The sequence below is a fragment of the Pristis pectinata genome, chromosome 9 (assembly GCF_009764475.1).
Source record: "Pristis pectinata isolate sPriPec2 chromosome 9, sPriPec2.1.pri, whole genome shotgun sequence".
NCBI classification, from domain to species: domain Eukaryota; kingdom Metazoa; phylum Chordata; class Chondrichthyes; order Rhinopristiformes; family Pristidae; genus Pristis; species Pristis pectinata.
In genome coordinates, this window is record NC_067413.1 from 95,746,323 (window position 1) to 95,768,148 (window position 21,826).

At 44.6% G+C, this 21,826-nt stretch overlaps 1 protein-coding gene across 2 annotated transcripts in view; it reads right to left on the reverse strand.

The window, feature by feature from the left end:
* The window catches only part of amph (amphiphysin), a 170,774-nt gene that overhangs the window by 66,828 nt on the left and 82,120 nt on the right, over nt 1-21,826 (reverse strand). For both annotated transcript variants that reach the window (XM_052023139.1, XM_052023138.1), the window contains exons 8-11: nt 20,467-20,542; nt 16,441-16,523; nt 13,172-13,322; nt 10,310-10,438 (exon numbers count right to left, since the gene is read on the reverse strand). In XM_052023139.1, the coding sequence (XP_051879099.1) occupies nt 10,310-10,438; nt 13,172-13,322; nt 16,441-16,523; nt 20,467-20,542 (439 nt within the window). The remainder of the gene's footprint in view (nt 1-10,309; nt 10,439-13,171; nt 13,323-16,440; nt 16,524-20,466; nt 20,543-21,826) is intronic.

The window sequence follows — 21,826 nt, forward strand, 5'->3', positions numbered from 1 at the left end:
TGGGTTTTCCCTCTCGTTAGGTGGCAGTTCGCTATGGTGTGAAGTTCACTCTCTAGAAGGGAAATATATTTAACATTGGCTCACAAAAGGAGCATGGATTGTTTTTTTATTCCTCCACAGGATGTGGAAACCGCCGGCAAGATCAACATTTATTGGTCACTCATACTTTCTCCGTGAACTGAGGCCTTACTGGTACATTTCCTTTGGCAGTTAAGAGTCAACCATGTTGGCACTTCAGGAGTCAACCATGTTGGTTCTGGTTCTTTGAGTTACATGTGGGTCAGCCTGGGGAAGGATGCCAGATAGCCTTCTTTGAAGGACATTAGTGCTCCAGATGGATTTTTTATCATAATCTGATCGCTTTGGTGTCACCATTATTGATGCTGTTTTTTTTATAATCTAACTTTTATTTAGTTGCTTGAATTTAAATGCCCTAGCTTCCATGATAGGATTTAAACTCAGATCTTGTGCAGACTAGTGGTATATCTACGAGTCACATTTTTAGATGTGGTTACCCTGCAGCTGAAGGAAGGGCAATCAGAGAGGATGAACGGGTGACCATCAGGCAGAGGGAGGGAGGCAGGCAGTTTGCCAAGGAAGCCTCAGAGTCCATCTCCCTTCAAAACCATTTCTCCATCTTAGAAAATGGGGGTCAGATGTATGCGGAGTGCAGCCAGAGCCAAGACTGTGCTGCACAAAGGGACAGGAGCAAGGGAGCAAGAGACCAGGAGCAATAGCGAAGGCAAAAGACAGGCATCTTTGCAGTGACGGAGTCGACTCCCAGAAGCTGTGTTGCCTCGCCGGTGCTGGAGTTAAGGATGTCCCAGAAAAGTTGCCAGGCATGCTGGAAGGCTGGTAGATGTTGGAATATGGGTGAGATGAAGGAGAAGCAAAGGACCGCAGATGCTGGAATCTAGATGAAAAGCACAATGATGCTGGAGGAACTCAGCAGGCCAGGCAGCGTCCGTGGAGAAGAGCAGGCGGTCAATGTTTTGGGTCAGGACCCCTCTTCGGGACCTGTTCTGACCCGTGGAGCCTGCTTCGCCGTTCATGGCTGATCTGGCCGTGGATTCAGCTCCACCTGCCTGCCTTTTCCCCATAACCCTTAATTCCCCGACTATTTAAAAATCTAACTGTGTCAGAATCAGAATCAGGTTTATTATTACTGACATACAGTAAGTTGTGAAATTTGTTTTTTTGCGGCCTCAGTACAGTGCAAGGCATAAAGACATAAAAATTACTATAAGTTACTATGTCTTAAATATATTTAATGAGGTAGCCTCTACTGCTTCCCTGGGCAGAGAATTCCACAGATTCACTACTCCCTGGGAAAAGCAGTTCCTCCTCATCTCCATCCTAAATCTACTCCCCCGAATCCTGAGGCTATGTCCCCGAGTTCTAGTCTCACCTACCAGTGGACACAACTCTCCTGCCTCTATTTTATCTAAGCCTTTCATAATTTTATCTGTTTCTATAAGATCCCCTCTCATTCTTCTGAATTCCGAGTTAGGAATGAAAAGGGGGTGTTCTGGGAATGTACCACAGACCTCCGAACAATCAGCAGGAGATGGAGGAGCAAGTACGTAGACAAATTCCAGAGAGATGTAAGAGCAATATAGGAAATGGGGTGGGGGAGGATAGAATGGATGCTGGAAAGGGTAGGGGAAGACCACGGTGGCACTGAATAGAGCCTGGATGCATCGGAGGGAGATGGGACAGGTTGTAGGGAAAATTGTGGTGGTTTGTGGAGAAGGGAGTTAAGACACGGTGATTTGGAAGTGCTGGGAAAGGGAGGGAGGGATGAAAGAGACTGAGTTCATGGGAAAGAGTGAGAGAAGAGAGCCAGTTGGAGGTGGTAAAATCCTGGGAGGAAGTCCTGGGAGAAATCCTGGCTCCTCCAACCAACCTGCTGCTCCAGCCATCCTTGACCTCCTTTGGACACTGGGTCTTCCAATTCAGAGGTGGAATCTGAGGCAGGCACTCAGTCAAATGTCTGAATGAACAAGTTGCCTCCTGTGTGATGGCTCCCTGCTGACTTCCAACCCACTAGCATTAAACTGTAGTGGGCAGAGTCCAGTGGGTGGGATACAACTTGAGGCTTTGAGGATTTAAACATCCTTCTAAACCCAAACCTTGATGCGGTGGGGTTAAAATTCTACCAAATTATTACTGTTCTGCAAAACCTTCATAAAGCACTGGTTAAGCCCCAGATAGTCAGTTCTAACCAGCATACTTTGGGAGGATTATCAAGGCAACAGAGATGCTGCAGTGGAGGTCCAAGTATTATCCAAGATGTGGGACTTCAGTTACGTAGAGAGAAGCGAGAATTGTTCTTACAGTAAATCAGGTTAAAGGGACCTTTGGTAGAATTTCTCAAAACCATGAAGGGTTTTGATAGACTACGTATGTAGAAGCTGTCTTCAGCAGGCAAGAGATGGCAACCGGGGGACTTGGCAGAAGAACCAGAGAAGTTGGAAAACATATTTGATGCTGCCGTTGTTAGGATGTGAAAACACTGTAAACAAAAAGGGGGAAGTGGATGTAATAGTAACTTGCAAATGGAAATTAGCAGTGTTCTGGGGAAAGGGGTGTGAGTGAAATCGAACAGCTCTTTCAAAGAATCAACAAAGGATGCTGAACTGAATGGCCTCCTGAGTGCATGTGAGTCTTTGATTCCATGTGTTAAATCTGTGGCTCATGTTACTCAGCAATGGTTAACAATATGAAAGGCTATGGAAGGGTTTGCTTTGAAGCTCCAGCTGTTAATGAAGTGGAAAGACACTTACCTCTTAGTCACAGCTTCTGAGATCAAGTCTTGCTCCAGAGATCTGAGCACAAGAGTCCATGCTGATGTACCAGTGCAATACTGAAGGAGTGCTATACCATCAGAGGTGCTGGCTTCAGATTAGGTATTAAACTGAAGTTCTGTCTACACTCTCAAGCAGTTGTAAAAGACTTTATGCCATGTTTTGAAATTCAGGTAGGATACACCTGTTAGCAATATTTATGTAGACACAAGGGACTGCAGATGCTGGAATCTGGAGCAACAAATAAGGTGCTGGAGGAACTCAGCGGGTCGGGCAGCATATGTGGGAGGAAAGGAATTGTAGATGTTTTGTCCATCAATACTTCCTCCAGCAATACTTATTATACTAGCAATAACGTTACCCATATGGCATCATTTGAAGATGTTCCTCCAGGAATACTATGCTTTACTCAATAATACCAACACAAATTACCAAGAGGTACTACATAAAAGGAAGGCATATCAAGGTGATTGACAGCCAGAACACTTGGTTACCCACAGTTACTGAGCTCTCATCGGGCATATCTGCAGATCCTGACACCCTTCCTAGGCAATGACCCTGAGGGGCAGACATTGAGACGCAGCACTGCCTCATCTCCTCCAAAGGGACCTTCAGCTATTGCACAACAGAGGGTTGGCACATCCAGTGCTAAGAATATCTCAAACTTGGCTGCAGTTTGTTTGTTGGTAAGTTGACCTGTGCAGATGCATTAAATACTACGGAGGATAGGCTCCTCCAGATCAAACAGTAACCTCTTCCAGTAGAGAAAGACAGAATCAGTGCAGAGCTCTCCCACGTCACTTAAGTTCATTACCTCCTCTCTGCTCAGTATTTTCTCTCTCCAGTGCAGGCAAAGGCCAAAAAGATATTTTTAAGACTCTCCAAAGCTTTTTACAATATTCTCATTCTTTTTTTGAAACACCCTTTCAATTGTTCCATCCCCGTCAAATTTCACTGACACAGAACTTCCCAATTTCACCTGCACTGTGGTCACTGCACCAAACCAAACCTGCAGCTGAAGCCACACTGACGATAAAAAATTAGCTGCAAGCAGCGCACCTCAATTTGAGCTCTTCATATATATGTTGTGGCCTAGAAAACTCAACTTCCAGCACTCCGATAAATGCCAGAGCCAAAACCACTGTTAATACACAGAATTCACAAACAAGGAACTTCTGGGGTTTAGTACCCTTGTTACAGTTTGGATCTCTGGACACCTCCAATGATTATAATGAAGACAGCATAGTCTGGAGGTCAGCATCATGCCAACTGCTCTGTGCATCTTTTGTTTGAAACTTTGTTTGAAAATTAAGTATATCAAGAATGATCTTTCAGTTATAAATTCATATCATTCTCGAACTTACAGCACAGCAAGAGGAATTTTGGCTCATGGTACACTTGTTAGCTCTGGCTCTTCAAGTGGAGCTATCAGCCAATGCCTCCCACCGCCTCCTTCCCCATCTTGGCTGTTAACTGGGCTGGGCTGCAGTACTTTGATACCACGCCCACCCTGATTATCTTGATCAATCTTTCATCCTCTCCTTGTGTTTGTGCCAGTTACTGCTCCTTGAATCACTTGCAAGCAGCCAGCTGCTCAAAGACCTGGTTCTTTCCAACTACTCAAAATGCCAAGTGCCTGGGCCAAAGAGGTGACCTTGACCAGAGCCTTTGCACAGTATAAATGACAGGAAACAGGGGGAGAGCCGAAGGTGATTCTTTTAGTTACATGCTCTTATTGTGGTCTTAAAATGGAAGTACTAAACTGGGTCTCAGGATAGGAGAAGAACACCAACGTGATGGATGGTGAACATTGTCTCAATCACCATTCCAATGGGTCTACCAGAAAATCAGGCAAGATTGCATGGCAAGTCTGCAGCAGCTTCATTAGTTCTCTGCCTTGGTCACTACGTATGTTTATTGCAACTTCTCATCCAATTCTACATCCAGTTATGTGATAATTTATGGACTTTTCATTCATTTCTGGAGATTCTCCACGATGAAAGGACAAAGTTTGCCTCTGTTCTGAGGGTAGGCTTGGATGGCAGAGGGTAGTAGCAACCATAAAATGACAGTAGATTTAAGCAGGTGAAAACCATGAAAACATCTCCAAAGGCTAACCTGGAAAATCTCTTCCTCTTCACCAATGACGGTTTATTTGCAAAGGAAATCCCACCCCAAACAACCGCCCACATCATTTCCCTTAGGGGCTCATTCCCTGCTGAGTGGTGACCAGCAGAATGTGTTTCATGTGTCTCTTTTACAACAAGGCCAATCTTAACAAGGACTTGGAGAACCCATGGTTTGCATCTTCACTAGCTTGTGTGCAGCTTCTGGTAATTTGGTGTTATAGAACATAGAACATTACAGCACAGTACAGGCCCTTCGGCCCACAATGTTGTGCCAACGTTTTATCCTGCTCTAAGATCTAGCTAACCCTTCCCTCCCATATAGCCCTCCATTCATGTGGCTATCTAAGAGTCTCTTAAATTTCCCTAATGTATCTGCCCCCACAACCTCTGCTGGCAGTGCGTTCCACGCACCCACCACTCTCTGTGTAAAAAACTTACTCCTGACATCCCCCTTATACCTTCCTCCAATCACCTCAAAATTATGCCCCCTCGTATTAGCCATTTTCACCCTGGGGAAATGTCTTTGACTGTCCACTCAATGCATGCCTCTGATCATCTTGCGCACCTCTATCAAATCACCTCTCATCCTCCTTCTCTCCAAAGAGAAAAGCCCTAGCTCACTCAACCTATCCTCATAAGACATGCTCTCCAATCCAGGCAGTATCCTGGTGAATCTCCTCCGCACCCTTTCTAAAGCTTCCACATTCTTCCTAAAATGAGGTGACCAGAACTGAACACAATACTCCAAGTATGGTCTAATCAGACTTTTATAGAGCTGCAACATTACCTTACGGCTCTTGAACTCAATACCCCGACTAATGAAGGCCAACACACCATACACCTTCTTGACAACCCTATAGACCTGCGTGGCAACCTTGAGGGATCTATGGACGTGGACCCCAAGATCCCTCTGTTCCTCCACACTGCTAAGAGTCCTGCCATTAACCTTGTGTTCTGCCTTCAAATTCAATCTCCCAAAGAGTATCACTTCACACTTTTCTGGGCTGAACTCCATCTGCCACTTCTCAGCCCAGCTCTGCATCCTATAATGTCCTTTTGTAACCTACAGCAACCTTCTACACTATCCACAACACCACCAACTTTTGTGTCATCTGCAAACTTACTAACCCACCCTTCCACCACCTCATCCAAGTCATTTATTAAAATCACAAAGAGCAGGGGTCCCAGAACAGATCCCTGCCGAACACCACTGATCACTGACCTCCAGTCAGAATACGTTCCATCTACCACCACCCCATGTCTTCTATGGTCAAACCAATTCTGAATCCACACAGCCAAGTTTCCCTGGATCCCATGCCTTCTGACTTTCTGAATGAGCCTTCCATGAGGAACCTTATCAAACGCCTTACTAAAATCCATGTACACCACATCCACTGCTCTACCTTCACCAATATGCTTTGTCACATCCTCAAAGAATTCAATCAGGCTCGTGAGGCACGACCTGCCCCTCACAAAGCCATGCTGACTGTCCCTAATCAGCCTATGCTTCTCCAAATGCCCATAAATCCTGTCTCTAAGAATCTTCTCAAGTAACTTGCCCACCACTGAAGTAAGACTCACTGGTCTGTAATTCCCAGGTTATCCCTACTCCCTTTCTTGAACAAAGGAACAACGTTTTCCATGTCCAATCATCCGGTACTACTCCTGTGTCCAGTGAGGATGCAAAGATCATGGCCAAAGGTGAAGAAATCTCTTCCCTCACTTCCTGTAATAACCTTGGATATATTCTGTCTGGCCACGGTGACTTATCTATCCTAATATTTTTCAAAAGTTCCAGAACATCCTCTTTCCTCACGTTGACATGCCCTAGCATATCAGCCTGTTGTACACCATCCTCACAAACGTCAAGTCTCTTTCATTGGTGAATACTCCAGGTTTTCTCTTTTATCCCTGATCGGTCCTACCCTCACTCTAGTCATCCTCCTATTCTTCACATATGTGTAGAATGCCTTGGGGTTTTCCTTAATCCTACTCACCAAGGCCTTCTCATGCCTCCTTGTAGCTCCCCTAAGTCCATTCCTAAGCTCCCTCCTGGCTACCTTGTAACTCTCCAGAGCCCTGTCTGATCCTTGCTTTCCGAACCTTAGGTAAGCTTCTTTCTTTCTATTGACAAGATATTTTATGTCTCTCGTCAACCATGGTTCCTTCGCTCTACCATCCTTACCCTGCCTCAATGGGACAAACCTTTCCAGAACCCCATGCAAGTACTCCCTAAACAACCTCCACATTTCTGTTGTGCACTTCCCCAAGAACATCTGTTCCCAATTTACACTCTCAAGTTCCTGCCTGATAGCATCATAATTCCCCCTCCCCCAGTTAAATACTTGCCCATATCGTCTGCTCCTATCCCTCTCCAAGGCTATGGTAAAGGTCAAGGAGTTATGGTCACTGTCTCCAAAATGCTCTCACACCAAGAGATCTGAAACCTGATCAGGCTCATTGCCTAGTACCAGGTCCAGTATGGCCTCTCCTCTAGTCAGCCTGTCCACACACTGTGTCAGGAATCCTTCCTGGACACACCTAACAAACTCTGCCCCATCTATCCCCTTTACACTAAGGAGCTGCCAATCAATATTAGGGAAGTTGAAGTCACCCATGACAACAACCTTGTTATTTTTGCACCTCTCCAAAATCTGCCTCCTGACCTGCTCCTCAGTGTTTCTGTTGCTACTGGGGGGTCTGTAGAATACTCCCAATAGAGTGATCGCTCCCTTCCTGTTTCTGACTTCCACTCACACTGACTCAGTGGACAACTCCTCCAGGACGTCCTCCCTTTCTACAGCTGTGACACGGTCCCTGATCAGTAAAGCCACTCCCCCACCTCTTTTACCTCCGTCCCTGTCCCTTTTGAAACATCTACACCCCGGAATATCTAACAGCTATTCCTGCCCTTGTGACAGCAAAGTCTCTGTAATGGCCACAATGTCGTAGTTCCGTGTACTGACCCACGCTCTAAGTTCATCATCCTTATTCCTGATACTTCTCACATTAAAGTAGACACACTTCAGCCCATCCAACTGACTGCAATTTCTACATACTAAATGCACCAACCTCTGACCTATCACTCGGGTTCCCATCCCCTTGTCAAGTTAGTTTAAACCTTCCCCAACAGCTCTAGCAAACCTGCCCGTAAGAATATTGTTCGTTAATCCCACCCGGACTCACGTATTTCAAATAACATGACCTCCCTATTCTACCTACCAAAACATACTACTACACGCCTGTCTGTTTTGAACTTCTTCTGCTGTTAATTTGTCCATTCTGAAATTTTATTAATATCCTCCTGTCATTTTTTTTTGCCACTCTCTTCAGTGTTGACTATCAACCCATCTCCCACTCCCACCACACATTGGTATTACCCCAAATTTAGAAATTGCAAACTTGATCCCAGAGACTGAATCATGAATATGAAGTACACCCCCACCTCCTTCCACTGTGACCTACTGCTCTTTACTCCCACTCTCTGCTTTCTGTGCTCAAGCAGGCTTGCAATCCATTCTGCTGCTTGTACCTTGACTGCATTCTCTCACCTTATTCATTAATCTAGTATGGACTAACTTTACCGAAGGGCTTTTGAAAATCTCGATAAACTAAATGCATTGCATTGCCATTGTTTTCTCTTTCCAATACTGCCTCAAATTTCAAGAATATTTATCAAGCAAGATTTTCCCCTTTGAAATCCATGCTGACTGTACATTTTCATACTTTTTGTTTATGTCTTGTTTTACTTGCTCCCTTTTTTCCCTAACGCTAATTTTAAGCTCACTAGTCTATAATTCCCATGGGCATGCTCTAGCCCCATTTTTAAATATGGGACAGTTTTCGATTCCATTAATACTATGAATGAAAAATCATCAACAGTTCAAGTCCATGGCAGTCCCTGACTGTCAAAATGGTCAGACACACCTGCTAAAAAAGGAAAACCCAGGATTTAAGTTAAATTTTCCCACACAAGTAAAAGCCACACATCTCGACCATGCAGTTATATGGATGTCAGCAAAGGAACAGTAGTAGTGCTCTCATCTGAGTCAGAAGGTTGTGGGTTCAAGCCCTACTCCTGAGAGAAACAAGTTGCTCTCAGGAGGTCAGCACTGCTTGACAAGGCCAGAATATATTGGCCGTCGGCAGTTGTCATTCAGAAGCTTTTGCTCGACTTCCTCAGCCTGCTGTTGCCTTGTTTTGAAGGAATTCCGGGAATGTTGGGCAGGGAGGTCCAACATCCTGCACCAGATACTTGAGCACACAATCTCTGCTAACACTCCAGCTCAGTACACAGGGAGTGCTTTGCTCTCAGACTGTAGCCATATGATGACACATTTAAACAAATCCTGATCTTCCTCCAGAGAATGCTCAAGTCCAATAAGATGATTTGAAGAACATAGAACATTACAGCACAGTACAGGCCCCTCGGCCCACGATGTTGTGCCGACATTTTATCCTGCTCTAAGATCTTTCCAACCCTTCCCTCCCACACAGCCCTCCATTTGTCTATCACTCATGTGGCTATCTAAGAGTCTCTTAAATGTCCCTAATGTATCTGCCCCCACAACCTCTGCCGGCAGTGCGTTCCACGCACCCACCACTCTCTGTGTAAAAAACTTACCTCTGAAATCCCCCTTATACCTTCCTCCGATCACCTTAAAATTATGCTCGCTCGTGTTAGCCATTTTCACCCTGGGAAAAGGTCTCTGACTGTCCACTCGATCTATGCCTCTTGTACACCTCTATCAAGTCACCTCTCGTCCTCCTTCTCTCCAAAGAGAAAAGCCCTAGCTCACTCAACCTATCCTCATAAGACACACTCTCCTCATAAGACCTGTGCGGCAACCTTGAGGGATCTATGGATGTGGACCCCAAGATTCCTCTGTTCCTCCACACTGCTAAGAGCCCTGCCATTATCCTTGTATTCTGCCTTCAAATTCGATCTTCCAAAGTGTATCACTTCACACTTTTCTGGATTGAACTCCATCTGCCACTTCTCAGCCCAGCTCTGCATCCTATCAATGTCGTGTTGTAATCAAGAAGACCGTCATTCTTCTGATGTCCCTCAATCAACATCACACAAAACAGAGTGCCTGGTGATTTAATTCACAGTGTGGGATCTTGCTATGTTGCATTGTCCACCTAAGTTCTGCCAGTGGCTGTTGTGAAGTGCTTCGAAACATTTAGAGGCTGTGAAATGTTATGAAGATGTATCTTCTGTTTTTCATATAACTTAGTGAATAGTTGGCACTGTAAGTGTGGTTACATTTCATGCCTGTGGTTGAAACGGTGACACTTCATCCCACATACCTCCTGCGAAATAAGAACGGACCACACTGGGTAAACAGTGTGGATGTAAGGTTCACTCACCTGTGATGAGCTGGTGACATTGATCTCAGGAACAAAGTTGTCCTCGAAGAAGTTGATGATGTTTTCCGACTGCAACTCCTTTGTCGGGGTGAGTTTTGGAGGCGGTGGAACGGGAGGACCTTTTCTCAGCTGAATACAGCAAGGGAAAGGAGGTCAGAAACAGGCTACAAACACACAAACTGCAGATTCCACAATCTCATGCTCTTGGGAACGTCACTGTACAAAATGTGGATTAAAATCATGCACCTCCTGTCTAATTTTAATGGAGTCATGGAATATTAAAGCATGGAAACAGGCCTTTTAGCCAACTAGGTCTACTAGGTCCATTACTTACACTAATTCTACTCTAATCCCGTTTTACTTTCCCCACATTCCCTTCAATTCCCCCCAGGTTTTACCCCTCACCTACATACTGGGGGCAATTTATGGTGACCAATTAACCTGCCAACCAGCATGTCTTTGGGATGTGGGAGAAAATTAGAGCGCTCAGAAGAAACCCACACAGCACAGTCACAGGAAGAACATACAAACTCCACACAGATGGCGCCAGGGGTCAGAATTAAACCTGGCTCACTGGAGCTGTGTGACAGCAGTTCGACCAACTGAGCCATTGGATTATGGAACGGGCCTTAAGAACATGCACTTCTGACTACAATTCAAGTGAAACATAGCAGGCCCAATCTTAACAAAGAGAAAGTTTGCAAGAGGAATGAAAACTGGTCCTCAGAGACCCCATGGTCTCCAGAATTCCAATGGGTGCAGGGATGTGCATTAGAAATGTCCCTGCACTCCAGAAGTGAAGACTTCCTTCCCATTTTCAGGTGGGAAGCAGCAGAAATTCCATTGCCCAGAGTCCAGGCTGGAATGACAGGTGATTGGATTGTCTATCGGGTTATCCTTCCGTGAGTTGAGACAGGAGGATGAGAACATGCCTGGGAAGGTCTAACTGTGGGATCCGGACTACATCCATTCCTCCTGACCTCTAAGGAAAAAGTAATAAAACATTTAAAACTTACCTTTGAGCATATTCTGTGGCCAGCCCACTTCCTTGCTGTTTCAGCCGGCTGGGAACTTCACTGCTGCTTCCCAGTCAAACCATCAAGCAAGAACTGCAGATGGGTCCTGCTGACATCACCAGGAGCTGTGGTGTATCGGTGCAAAAAGACCCTGCCAGCTTTGGATGGCCTCAGAAGTGAATGACCCTCCCGGCCAGTTTCCATTGGGAAGAGGAGGATTGATACCTCCCCCATGATCTCGAGAGTTCCAATGGAGTACAAGGATACACTATTTATTGTTAATATTTTAAGATAGGAACACAGATCTGTTGGGACTTAATCCTCATTGATATACCGGATAGAGGGATTTGTAGCAATAAAGCTCATAGATACTTTCAACAGTTCTCACTCCCAATATTACAAGACAAACTTGATGGTTGTAATCCTCAATGTCCTGGATATTTCAGTCAATCCAACACTCACTGGAACTGGACTAGTTGACAGCTGGCATACTTCCTCAACTGGACCTTGCCAATAGCTTCTTAAGGCCCCCAGGAAGGTAAGTAAGTCCACCTTAAAACTAGAACCCATATTTCCGGGGCACATTCTGCCAATCAGAAAAGAGCGATGCTGCTCCATTTACCGGACGGCACCTGGGTGGATTCATGAGGCTGCAGCCACTCTGTCAGCCCTTCTTTAGGCACAGTAGCACAACCGCTGCCTCACTGCTCCAGCGACCTGGATTCAATCCTGACTTCTGGTGATGTCTGTGCAGTTGCTATGTTCTCCCTTTGACTGCACGGATCTCCCCCCTAGTGCTCCAGTTTCCTCGCACGCCACAAAGACCTGCTGGTTGATAGATTATTTGACTTTTGTTAATTGCCCTTGGTGCAGGCGGGTGGGAGGGGAATCAGGTAGCAGGAGCTGTGAATAGGTTACCAAGGGATAAGTGGGAGGGGGATGCGATTGATAGGATTGCTCTGTAAGGCAGATGGGCTGAATAACCTCTTTCTCCATTGTAAGAAAATTTGAGTTGCCTGTCCCTGTGAATTGGGGTTGCAACCGTGGATTCAACTGTTTTAAGTAGTTTTTTAACATGTATAATATTTAATACACCTCAAGTGGCTGCACAAGGAATGGCCACTTCCTAGCTTATTGGTTCATCCATCAGGTGAATACGTGTTTTCTCATTGGTTGGTTTTGCCACAGGTATCTAATAGGTTTTCTAACCGGACTGTTGTTTGCTAAGGAGTATCTCTTATCTCAGGTATAAAAGGTGTCTTTTCTTTCTGTTAATCTCTCTCTTGCTCTCTTCCCCCTCCCCGTAGCTCATCTTTAGTTCCTTTTGTCTCGGCTCATCTCCCAGTAGTAAAGCTGGTGCCATGTGCTCTGTGACTGTTTCCTTGTTTTAAACTTTTTCAATAAAACTTTGTGAAGCACCAAGTTGTTTTCAACTCATTCCTGGACTCCTGAAAGAACCTGCGGATTCCAAAATCACCGGATCCGACAGAACTGAGTCAACTGCACGCAGCTCCCAGTCATGGCGCTGCAGAATACAAGTGCCCAGAAGGTGGTAAGCAGGCATTTTGTCAAGTGTACGCGAGGACAGGCTCACACCCAGAATCTCCCCCTCACAGACTCCGTTCTCTACTGTGCTTCTGCGGCTTTTTCAATGTTTGCTGCTATCGTTTTGCTTTTCTTCATCTCATTCACCTGGACACAGTGTGCCCTTAAAAGCATTTTCCCCACTGCCTCAACCTGCCCAAACAATGTACAGAGAAAAATATTCAAGTTGTCAGCATTGCTAAATGAAACATACCACCTGAATCTAGCAGCTGTATGACTTTGTTCCTGCTTGAAATGTTACCTGAGATGGCGACTTGGGGCGAGTCGGGGTGTGGGCCGGCGAGACTGCCAAAGGTGCCAAGGTATGGTTAGGGCTGGTTGTGGGACTGCCAGGCGGAGACGGCTCCTCTGGTGGTGTCGGGGTCTTGGAAATTCTCAGTGGCCCTGAGTCACTGTAATAGGGAGGCAGATTGGACAGCCATAAATCAGCTGGTGATGTGGTGAGAGGATCCTACACAACACAACACAGAACGATTGTGTCCAATCAAAAAAACGTCCTACTATTGCACCCTTTTCTAGTCATCAACCTGACACTAGCTTCTGGGAGTTGCATCGTTATTAGGCAAAGTATTATTCAGCTAAAGCTTCATTTCTGCTTTCCTGGGCAATTCCACATTGCAAGGATGAAATCCTGCAGCTCTGGGTAAGGTATTTTAGCACAACCATAATTCAGCATTATTTTCTCGTCATTTGCTCCAGTTCAGGCAACAACAAATTTGTTCTGGTGGCATCTCGCAGGAAGAACAACTTTGCAAATAAAATTTTCATTTATCGTTAAGTTTAATTCTTAATTCTCGCAGGAGGGATGAGCATTTATCTGATACCTTTAACATTGAAAAACATGCCAAGGTACTTCACAGGAGGTTTAACAAATGAAATTTAACACCAAGCTCTGCAAGGAAATACTAGCACAGATGGCCAAAAGCTTTCTCATAAATGTAGGTTTTAATGAGAAAGGAAAGGGAGAGAGGTAGAGGTTTAAGGATGGATTTCAAAAGCCTCAGCTTGTCGAAGCTAAGACCACCAATGACGGAGCATTAATTTTCAGGGGCGAACAAGAAACTCATTAAGAAGCCACAGGAGATTACAGAGAAAGTGAGGAGTGAGGCCATGAGTGAGATGTTGCTTAAACAGGGGGGTGTGGAGGTTTGGGGTGATGGGAGAAACAGGACATTTTGGACTTGAATACAGGCAGCAGAGTTTTGGACCTCATTTATGGAGACAAGAATGAAGGCTGACTAGTTAAATCTAAAGATAACAAAGTCGTGGACCAGCTGCTGAGGCATAGCCTGGGTCAGGTCTTGCATTGGCAACAGTAATAGCCAGCTTAAGTAAGTGATCTGAAGCTGATCTCAGGGTCAAACATAATGCCAATGTTGCAAACTGTCTGGATCTAAATCTCAAAGAAGAATACAGACTTGTGATAAAGGAGTTTGCTTTCTACATAAACTTGATAACCAAATAGAAATATGAACAGAAGATGTCTAGGTTACATGCACAAAGTGTCAGAGGCAATCGATACTTACAGTTAGCAAAGGAACTATTAAAAATGAATTAGACTTACCACCTGGTACTAATCTTGCTTCATTTCAGTTTTTGACAGAAAGCCAAGATCTAAGCCGTCTTAGTAAGAATAAAGTTGGCATGATTTGGTGTTCTAAGCCATAATCATGAGTGTTTGGAAGCTAATCACTGCCACTACCAATTGTGCTACAACACGCACGTCAACCTACCTCCAAGTCCTTTATCACAGCAGCAAAAAGCAGTGTGAGATACCGTCAAACATTTGATTATATCCAAGGGTTCGTGGATGAAAACAAACATTCTTCATTTTGACGTTAGAAAGATCTATCGCAGTGTGAAGAAACTAGTAATAATCCAGCAAGTTTTCAAAATAATTTAATGAAGTAAGAAACATAAAAAAAATGAGAATATGCCTTTCAGCCCATTGAGTTTACTCTTTCTACATCCCAATGATACACAGTCCTATTATTGCTTCTATCACCTATCTAATCTCCTCCATAATCCTATCCTGGACTGTACCCTACCAATTAACCTCCTTTTACAGTTCATCATCATTCCAAACCTTGTCTCTAACTCATCCATTTCATCTCCCTCTACATCCCCATTGAATCTCTAGTGTCATGGACTCTGCTTTACTCATGTAATCGCCTTTCCCATCTCTTATACACTCTGTCACGAATTTATCCAGAACCGCTTAATCTCTTTTCACAGCCCCTACAGAATATCCCATCATGGACCTGGAAGGTTTCTGCATGCTGTTCTCCAATCAAAACCAGGAGGTCCTGCAGCCTATAGACAGCCCCATGATTACTGATATTTCAGGCACTAATGGCTGAATCCCAGCTCCAATACGATACTCTACCAGAGGTCAGGAAGTGCCAGTGATGGTCAATTTATGTTGGGGATCCAACAATGTTGGACTCTTGAGGCTTGCTTTGCCTTATCAGATGGCCTTGTTTAAGGGGTAAGAGAATTCAGAACTGTATGTTCAGGCAGCACACATATTATGTAGGGAGATGCAGTCATGAAACCACGAAGATGACAATGTGGTGTTCTTTCAGGCAGACACCGCATAGACAAAAACAAACTTATTACTACATTTCAATGTTTCTAAAAAAAAACTTTTTGATAAACCCACACATTTAGAATCTCTGCTGACTTGAAATGTAGTGTATTCTTTCCTTGCAAAAGTTTAACTGTCTCAAGTCATCTTTACATTTACCAGATGAGAATTGACACCAGGCAAGAAACCGCAAGTGGGATTGCCTGCCCTTTATCAAGAAACCCTCCCTTCATCTGAGGGTGAAGGTGAGGGGGAGTGGGGGAGCACAGTTGTGCAAGGTGCTGTTTATCTGCTTAAGTGATCCAAGCTGAAGTATGTTGCTGAACCAGCTGAAGACAGGACTTCTGTGCATTTTTGGCTCCAGAGAGCTTTTTGCCTTTCTTCTTGGAGAGATTTCAAGTTAATGGTCTAGATTCAGAATCCTTTAGCCTCAGGCACAGTGAAAATCCATACCTCAAAGATTAAGGCTTACTACAAAGGTGGAAGCCATCTTAATTTGTCTGCAGATTACTGGTTTCTGGTTTGACTGGACATTTTGAACACTCAGCGAATTGCATGACGATGGTCACCCCTTCAGCCTCTTGAGATTATTCTCATATTCAGTGAGGTCAGGGCTGACCTATGTCTAAGTAACAAGACAGAGGTTTCCAGAAAGGATTCCCTCAGTCACATGGAATGGAAATAAGGATGGCCACCAGGAACAATGTGGGTAGAAGCTTTATAAGTACCAAAGAACATGAAAGATGGAGCAACATCTTGTCGGTCCCCCAGCAAATGGGTTAGGCTAAAGTACCCTTCTCTAGATCTGCAAATGCCTTCTCAGCGCGCACCCCAAATATAAAATTGTCCCCTTTGTTTGTTAAGTAAGTTATGCAAGTTTCTCAGAAGCTGGTATTGATTCGAATTTTCATCAGGTACTATACCTGGGTGCACCTTGGATAGTAAACGCTTTGTCTGCATGCTGTTCTCCAAGCTTACTCATTATTTCGTACAGTTTATGACAGAGCTGAAAGACAAAAAGAGAGAGACAGGTAGTGTTGTGGCCAAATAACAATCAAAGTGGTACAATGATAAGGAATTGCTTTTATTTTCAGATCCTCAAAAATATTCAAAAAATAACAAAAGCAACAAAAGAGAAGACAAAGTGTTCATTCCATTGGGAGCCCATTCTGCATTCAGTTAACAATATGCAAAGGCCATAAATATTATGAAGCAATCTTTAAACTTTTCCATCAGGGATGAGGAGAGCGTAGGTTTACAGCAAAGTACATCAAATGAAAAAGTAACATACTCAAGCACTGATATCAGAAGCTCTATGAATCTCACAGGTTGGAAATCAGACGTACTCACATCTACAGCAGAGTCCCTGATAGACTGCAGTCTTTTAATTGTAATTATCTCCTTATAGGAGAGGGCATCATATGCAAGGCCTACGTTTTATGTCCCTGCCTAAGTTCCCACAGTGATATTGAGTAGTGAGTCCCTGGATTTAGATCCAGCAATGAAGAACGTACAAACACACAGCAGGCTGCATAGCCTCTCTAGCCTGCTCTGCAATTTAATAAGATCATATTTGATGCGATTGTAGGCTCAACTCTGTATTTCTATCCACCCTTGGCAAACTTTCATCCTCTTACTTTACAAGATCTTTCAACAACCTTTCCCTCAATGTCAGCAAAACAAAAGAGTTGGTCATTGACTTCAGGAAAGGGGGGCAGTGTACATGCACCTGTCTACATCAATGGTGCTGAGGTTGAGAGGGTTGAGAGCTTCAAGTTCCTAAGAGTGAACATCACCAATAGCCTGTCCTGGTCCAACCATATAGACGCCAAGGCCAAGGAAGCTCACCAGTGCCTCTACTTCCTCAGGAGGCTGAAGAAATTTGGCATGTCCCCTTTGACATTCACCAATTTTTGTCGATGCCCTCTAGAAAGCATCCTATTTGGATGCATCACGGCATGGAATGGGAACTGCTCTACCTGGGACCGCAAGAAACTGCAGTGAGTTGTGGACACAGCCCAGCGCATCACGGAAACCAGCCTCCCCTCCATGGACTCTGTCTATACCTCTCGCTGCCTTGGTGAAGCAGCCAGAATAATCAAAGACCCCACCCACCCGGGTCATTCTCTCTTCTCCCTTCTCCCACCATACCACCAGGCTCAAGGACAGCCTCTATCCCAGTGTCATAAGACTATTGAACGGTTCCCTTATACGATGTGATGGACTCTTGACCTCACAATCTACCTTGTTATAACCTTGCACCTTATTGTCTACCTGCAATGCACTTCCTCTGTAGTTGTGACACTTTACTCCGTATTCTGTTATTGTTTTTACCCTGTATTACCTCAATGTACTGTGTAACGAATTGACCTGTATGATTGGTATGCAAGACAAGTTTTTCACTGTACCTTGGTACAAGTGACTATCATAAACCAATACCAAGATCTGCTGTAAAAATATTCAAAGACTTTGCTTCCACTGCTCTTTGAGGAAGAGACCTCCAACACCTTACAACCTTCTAAGAGAAACAAGTTTACCTCAGCTGTTTTGCACAAGAGAATACTTACTTTTAAAGATTGACCCCTTAGTCTAGATGTTTCTACAGGAGGAAAGCATGTTCCCTACATTCACCCTGTCAAGAGCACTCAGGATCTTATATGTCTTAATTACATCCCTTCTAACTCAAGCAGATACAAGCGTAGCATGTCCAACCTTTCCTCATAGGGCAACCTATCCATTCTAGCTATTAGTCCAACTAATCTTTGCTGAGCTGTTCCGATGCATTTATAAGCAAGACAGCAATATATTTCTAAGTCAGGATGATGTTTGACTTGGAGGGGAATCTGTAGGTGGTGACATTCCCATGCACTTGCTTCTAGTGGCAGAGGTTTGGGAGCTGCTGTTGGGCTAACTTACGCAAGTACACCTCTGTGCATTTTGGAAACGGTACACACTGCAGCTATTGTGTGGAGGGAATGATCATTAGAGTGGGGCATGGGGTGTTGGTTGGGTGGGCTACTTTTCCTTCTTGACCATTGTTTGACTCTCACTCATCCAGGCATATGGAGAGCCTTCCATCACATTACTGGTCAGGAGGTGCACTGGAAATGGAATTGGAATTGGTTTATTATTGCCACACGTACCGAGGTACAGTGAAACACTTGTCTTGCATACCGTTCATACAGATCAATTCATTACACAGTGCATTGAGGTCATACAAGGTAAAACAATAACAGAGTGCAGAATAAAGTGTCACAGCTACAGAGAAAGTGCAGTGCAGGTAGACAATAGGGCGCAAGGTCACAACAAGGTAGAATGTGAGGTCAAGAGCAGGCACAGTAGTGTAGCAGTTAGTGTAATGATATTACAGCGCCAGCGACCCAGGTTCAATTCCGGCTGCTGTCTGTAAGGAGTTTGTATGTTCTCCCCATGACTGTGTGGGTTTCCTCCAGGTTCTCTGGTTTCCTGCCACATTCCAAAGACATACGGTTTAGGAAGTTGTGGGCGTGCGATGTTGGCGCCGGAAGCGTGGCGACACTTGCGGGCTGCCCCCAGAACACTCTACGCAAAAGATGCATTTCACTGTGTGTTTCGATGTACATGTGATTAATAAAGAAATCTTATGTTATATTTTATCTTATCTTATCGTACTAGGGAACCGTTCAATAGTGTTATAACAGCAGGACAGAAGCTGTCCTTGAGCCTGGTGGTATGTGCCCTCAGGCTTTTGTATCTTCTGCCCGATAGGAGGGGGGAGAAGAGAGAATGTCCAGGGTGGGTGAGGTCTTTGATCACTCGCTATAGGATATGCGGCCCCTAAACTGCTCTTGTGGCCACAGTTTCTAGTCGGTGGTGTCCCCAGGATGTTAATGGTGGGGGGTTTTGTAAAACATTGGTCCTATTTCGTACAAACTAGCCCAATATTTTCAGCATTTTCACCTCAGCGCTTTAATGAATAGTTTTATTTAAAATGTCAAACAATTTACATTGAGCTGCAAGGCATATAAAGACTGCGATACGCCAAAGGCCAAGTTTTATTTCCTCCAGGTGCTCTGGTTTCCTCCCACATTCCAAAAGATAAGATTTCTTTATTAGTCACATGTACATCAAAACACACAGTGAAATGCATCTTTTGCGTTGAGTGTTCTGGGGGCAGCCCGCAAGTGTCGCCACGCTTCCGGCACCGACATAGCACGCCCACAACTTCCTCACCCGTACGTCTTTGGAGTGTGGCAGGAAACCGGAGCACCCGGAGGAAACCCACGCAGACACGGGGAGAACGTACAAACCCCTGACAGACAGTGGCCGGAATTGAAGCTGGGTCACTGGTGCTGTAATAGCGTTACGCTAACCGCTACACTACCGTGCCTGCCCATGTACACGTAGGTCAACTTCCGTCACAGCCTACTGAAGGCTATGGGCAGGGAAGGTGAACGTATTGGAATAAAAGATAGGAAGTAGACAATGGGATAGATAACACGAAGGGAATGTGAACAAATGGGACCATGAAGCTGCCACTATGTTCCGCTTTCCATGAAAACGGGAGGGAAAGCCAAGCAGCTGATTGCTTCTACCTTCATTGTTCGGATCATTCCTGCCGTGCATGCAATGGCTTTGCAGCAGGTAGAGAGAGCAGAAAGTGGCAGGACTGGATGAAAGCTCCACCCAAATTTGAAACCTTTTCCTGATTACACCAGACACTGTGTACTGTAGGCCAGAGGTGAAAGTAAGCCAAAATAGGCTAGAACAGCAAACTGCTATGAAAGTAGCTGACAAATGATTTATATAGGATTTTATACAGGAATAGCCATAAGATCCTTGTAACTTTCATTCCTGCCTTACACCCATCATAAGTGGTGGGGAGTATATCAACAATCGTTCAGGTGACACTATGAAGTTCCTTTATGACTAATAACACCTTCAGTGGGCCTTGGGGCATGTGTACTCACCACCGCACCCTCCTTGTGGAATTTCGACTCTATGCACGAAATGTTTCTGAAGGTGTTGACGTAGAAACCAACACGGCTGTGAAAGAGAAAACAAATGATCAGTGAGGCCCATTCCCCGCCTAATCCACCTGTACGTGAGATTAAATCGTATGAAAATCGAGATAAAACAGACTACTGGTCTCCCAAACATTGGGAATGAAAAGTCGGCTTTGGACACATGGCCCAATGACTGCCCACAAGAGTGCCCCATTTCTCCTTCCTTTTAATCTTTTACATTTCAGGAAGATCTTCAGATAAAGGAAAATCAAAAAACTGCAGATGCTGGAAATCTGAAATTAAGACAAAAAGCCTTCAACTTGAAACGTTAACCTGCTGAGTGTTTCTAGCATTTTCTGATTTTGTTTTTGAAAGAGTGAGCTCTGTCAAACCACTGATATCTCAAGCCTGTGTAAGGCAACAGGTGGCCTTATTGCTTCCTGGCAGCTAAATCCTAAAGTGTGATCCTTTGCGAGGTTTCTATCCAATTCAAGATCACTTTCCTCATTCTCAATAATTTATGTAACATTACTAACTCCCAAACCAGAGGAAAATATTTCCTTAATTTGAAAATTGCTCTTGAATGCTTTCCTAGACTCTCTTGAACTAGTCCCAACATCTTAATGTTCTCCCCATAATCATATTTTCCCACTGCTCCCAGCATCCTTGTGAATCCACACTGCCCAGATCCCAAAGTTTTAAGGAAAACTCTGTAACCAAGCTTCCAAACTCCAAACATTATTCCAACTGTGGTCTAACCACTGCCAGTACAAAATTACCATCATCTCCTTTAGGTATTACATGAGAAGTCCAAACTGCTGTTTTCCAGTTTTTATAAGCCTTATTCACCATTTGAGTACTTTTATTTATCTACACTCTTAAACACTTTCATAGAGTCATAGAACAATACAGCACGGATACAGGCCCTTCGGCCCAACCAGTCTATGCCGACCACGGTGCCCACCCAGCTAGTCCCAATTTCCTGCATTCAGACCATATCCCTCTAAGCCCCGCACCTCCATGTACCTATCCGAGAGCCTCTTAAATGATACTGTTGTACCTGCCTCAACTACTTCCTCTGGCAGCTCGTTCCATACACTCACCACCCTCTGCGTGAAAAAGTTGCCCCTCAGGTCCTTTTTATATCTTTCCCCTCTCACCCTAAACCTATGCCCTCTAGTTCTGGACTCCCCTACCCTGGGAAAGAAATTGTTATCGTCCACCTTATCTATGCCCCTCATGATTTTATAAACCTCTGTAAGATCACCCCTCATTCTCCTGCACTCCTCGCCTGGCCAACCTCTCCCTGTAGCTCAGACCCTCT